Raw genomic sequence first — 3,855 nt, 5'->3', positions numbered from 1 at the left:
TTTCCGTTAAAAATATCTCAAAACATAAAGACAAGAATTGAAAAGTTGGCCTAATGGGTGGATCCTTCCTAGACCATCCTCCATAATTCGTACAATTTTTTCTTAAATTCAGTTCTTCAGTCCCATCAGCCAACTCAGCAATTTGACCACCCCCAAAAATAAGATTACACCAAAGCTTTCTCAATCCTCAGAGAACAGAGCCAATCCCCAGCCAGTCAGTCATCTCATGATGTTAGGGGGCCAGAGTGAGTGTAATCCATTAACAGGTCACTGAGGTCATCATATACTTTACAATTTACAAGATTCATGATTCACTAATCACATGTATACAATTTACGAAAATGCAGTAAAATGCCTAGCAGTTAAGTTGAAATTAGGGGCAATGTGATTCTACCCCACAAAACATCAAATCCAAGTTGCTTGGTCCATATACAAATTAAACATAGTAAATATGGCTCGCAATGTTAATAAATTCCAGACCATATCAGACCCTAGTAATGTGATCACAACTCATATGCAAGTCAATCAACCACACTAAATTGTTGACCCAATAGTGAGTTATGACTAGTCAATTCGAACCCATGTAATATGATATATGATAAATCGACCTAGTAATGTGATCAAAACTCATGTAAGTCAATCGACCTGTTGACTAAGTAATGTGGTCATAATTTGCAGGAAAGTGAATTCAAAGTCCAAATAATAAGATATAAATTGAAGCAGAACTGCCATTAGCCGAGAGCAATTGAAAGAAAACGTGTCCTGAAAGGCAAGAAATGATCGGAAAGGTGCAGCATCAATAGTAGGCTAGTGGTCAAAAAGTGGGTCATAAACGTACGTATTCAACTTTCTAAGCACATTATAACATCCTTATTACGGAACATCACTTAATAAAGGTCAGGTCAGGATTAATGATGAACACAAACAAAGAATTTGAGACAGCAATCAGATGCTTAAACAAGCATTTAAGCTAACATAAACTTAAGCTAAGTATCAGTTCTTATTAATATGCAATAAAAACATGAAAAGGAAAAAAGATTAAATTTCTTCCCTCACTGCAACGCAAAGTAACTTCTCAATACTTTACAACAACAAAGAACCAATCTTCAAAACAATAATTAGTATGAAACAAAATAAAGTACGCACCTTTACGGAACATAATGCGAAAAAAGCTTAATCAATTGCAATTCTTTCCATGATATCTAACATTGTTACAAACTCGAACTAGAAAAAGGTTAGCAAGGAAGAAACAAAAAAGAAAGCATAAACCTTTTCTTTTTTTTCTCTTCATTTCAGATCGTAGGACGTATTCTAAGTAAGTTAATGAATCAAAGGGAAAAGGAAAATCAACATACAAACTAGATGAAGAAAAAGCCAATTAACAATTACCCATTTACAGAACAAACCCGAGGAACAAGAAGGCTTCAACATCACCAATGATATATCAGTCGCTTGATAATTCACAACACTCATTCCCTTCGTTAAAGAATCGGAATCCAATCACATCCGCCACAATAACGCTCTCCATTCAAAGAATAATCTCAACCCAACAACAAGATTAGGCCCAACTATAAAGAATTGATGAGAAATCTGATACACACAAAAACAGAATAAACACAAAAAAAAAAAATCAAGTTTCATGAACAAGCTTCGTATCTGTCATTGACCTTTAAAAGCTGTCGCCTCTTGAATACCAAGAAGCTTATAACCCCAATCTGAAGAATGGCGGCGATTCCAGAGAACAACAACCCGATCTTCTTCCCTGCATTGATCTTGTGTTCGTGTGGCGGCGGTGGGGGTGGTGGTTTACGCTTGTGGCTAAAGGGATGTCTATGAGGCGAATTGATCGGTGGCGGTGGTGATTTATTCGATTCGATATTGGATGGCAGCTGCGGAGATGCAGGAGGTGGTGGTGACTTAGGCGGAGAAGGAGGAGGAGGAGATTGTACAGGTGGTGGTGGAGAGCTGGGAGGAGGAACAGACGGAGGCGGGGGTGATGGTGAAGGAGGTGGTGGTGACCCAGGAGGAGGAGGAGGAGAGGAGCGTGGGGACGGAGGTGGTGGTGGAGCTAAAGGCAGTGGCGGTGGAGGGTTACTCGATCCACCTGCTAATTGGGTCCCTGACTCGACACGAAGGACGAAAACGAAAATCAAGAACCCAAAAACCAAGGTCGAGAATTGCGGTTCCATGAAACAGCAACCACAAGATTCGAAACCTCAAGAAAAATCAGGACCCTGATCAGGGTTTACGGAGTTTTCTCGCATCTGGGTTTCAACCCCCTTTTGACATCCGCCTTCTCAGCTCAAAATTCCAAGAGAAACCTCGTTATCTACGGATATTAGGACCACAAAACTAGGGTTTGAGAATCGTTGTTTCTTTTTCCGTGAATCTGGGCCTCTCTAGTATCTCCAAAGGAATCAACGAAAAGGGTCTACCATTTCAGTCTCAAAACGATTAATTTCTGGGCGAATGAAGGGAAATAAAATAAGAAGTTGGTGTTGTCAAGAAAGTGTTTGAATGTGGGTCAATGAGATTATGGTATGCTTTTTTCGTAAGAAGATGAAAAAATAATATAAGAAATTGGTCAAACGAGGGATTGGAGGAAAGCAATGATGGGAACGTGTATTCGGTGCGAGCATATGACCAGCACACCTTCTCAGAAATGGAGAAAGAAGAAGATGAATCAGATACAGAGAGATAGAGAAAAAAAAAAAGAATTGAATAGAGAAATGGGTAAACGCGGGCTTGGGCTTATTTTTGGGTAAATTTGATTTTGATTGATTATCCATATTGTTCAAATTGCCACTTCATCTTTATCTCTCCAATGTTAGATCATCATGTTGGCCCATTCCATGGCATCATGGCTTCGGCCTTCTCACGATGTTGACAGGGCCTTAGGCCCAATCCTGACATCCAAGAGATTTTATATTAAACGAAGTTTTTGTATAAATACCAATTATTAGTCAGTTGACAAACTTCCAACTTGTTAGTCAAAACATTTAACTACTCTAATAAAAAAATCTCAGAACATTTAATTTTCAACTTTTCACATCTACTAAATCATAAAAATTCCCTTTAAATTATTAAAGTTATTATATTTGAGGACTTTTTTTTTATCATTTTTAGTAAAAAAATTCTAACATGAATCAAAGTTTAAAGGGTATCATTTAGTACATGTTAAAGTTTAGGAGCATGATTAGGTAGATATCAAAGTCTGTGAAACATAATTTAGTACATAGACAATCACTTAGTAAAATTGAATAAAATTTGACAAAAGTCCTTAAATCCAACAATGTCAATAGTTCAGGTGAATTTTTAACGAGCAGAAAAAGTTTAGAGTGTGTTTGGTATTGTTTTTTATTTTTTGTTTTCAAAAAAGTGTTTTTAAAAGTTTTCAAAATACAAGTCAGGTTCTGTTAGTGTTTTCTAAAAATAATATTGACCAAAAGTAAATTATTTTTTAAACTTTATTTTCAAAATTCTTATTTTTTGTAATTTTGTTTTCTGAAAACTACTGTCAAAAAATAAGACCAAACATGCTTAATTGTTTTAAAAAAAAAAAATACTATTTTTGAAAACAAAAAAACTATTTTTTAGTTATTATCTCAAACATGAACTTAGAAATATGATTTGGTACATATCAAAATTGAAATTTCAATTAGCATAAAATCTAATAGAATTCCAAATATCTCTTTCTTAATCTGCCCTCTCAAATATATATAGAAGTATAGAATATATCATTTTTTTTTATATATTTCGTGACACGTGGGGAAAGATGCTTGTCAAACAAATATTTTCAGATTTTGTTTAAGACCTCATGGAATATTAATTCGTTGATGAATATTTTATTTTGGT

At 35.5% G+C, this 3,855-nt stretch overlaps 1 protein-coding gene across 1 annotated transcript; it reads right to left on the bottom strand.

Moving 5' to 3' along the window:
- Window positions 1-1,153: 1,153 nt before the first annotated feature.
- Window positions 1,154-2,786, bottom strand: LOC115707086 (leucine-rich repeat extensin-like protein 3). The gene has a single exon (XM_030634926.2). The coding sequence runs from the start codon at window positions 2,187-2,189 to the stop codon at window positions 1,638-1,640; it is 552 nt and encodes a 183-aa protein (XP_030490786.2). The 5' UTR covers window positions 2,190-2,786; the 3' UTR covers window positions 1,154-1,637.
- Window positions 2,787-3,855: the final 1,069 nt, after the last annotated feature.

Source organism: Cannabis sativa, chromosome 1, assembly GCF_029168945.1.
Source record: "Cannabis sativa cultivar Pink pepper isolate KNU-18-1 chromosome 1, ASM2916894v1, whole genome shotgun sequence".
NCBI classification, from domain to species: domain Eukaryota; kingdom Viridiplantae; phylum Streptophyta; class Magnoliopsida; order Rosales; family Cannabaceae; genus Cannabis; species Cannabis sativa.
Note: the sequence above shows the minus strand (reverse complement) of the source record. Positions and strands in the feature narration are given on the sequence as shown.

Excerpts from the sequence above, each read along its gene's own strand:
- LOC115707086 (XM_030634926.2), bottom strand. The coding sequence starts at position 2,189 with ATGGAACCGCAATTCTCGACCTTGGTTTTTGGGTTCTTGATTTTCGTT.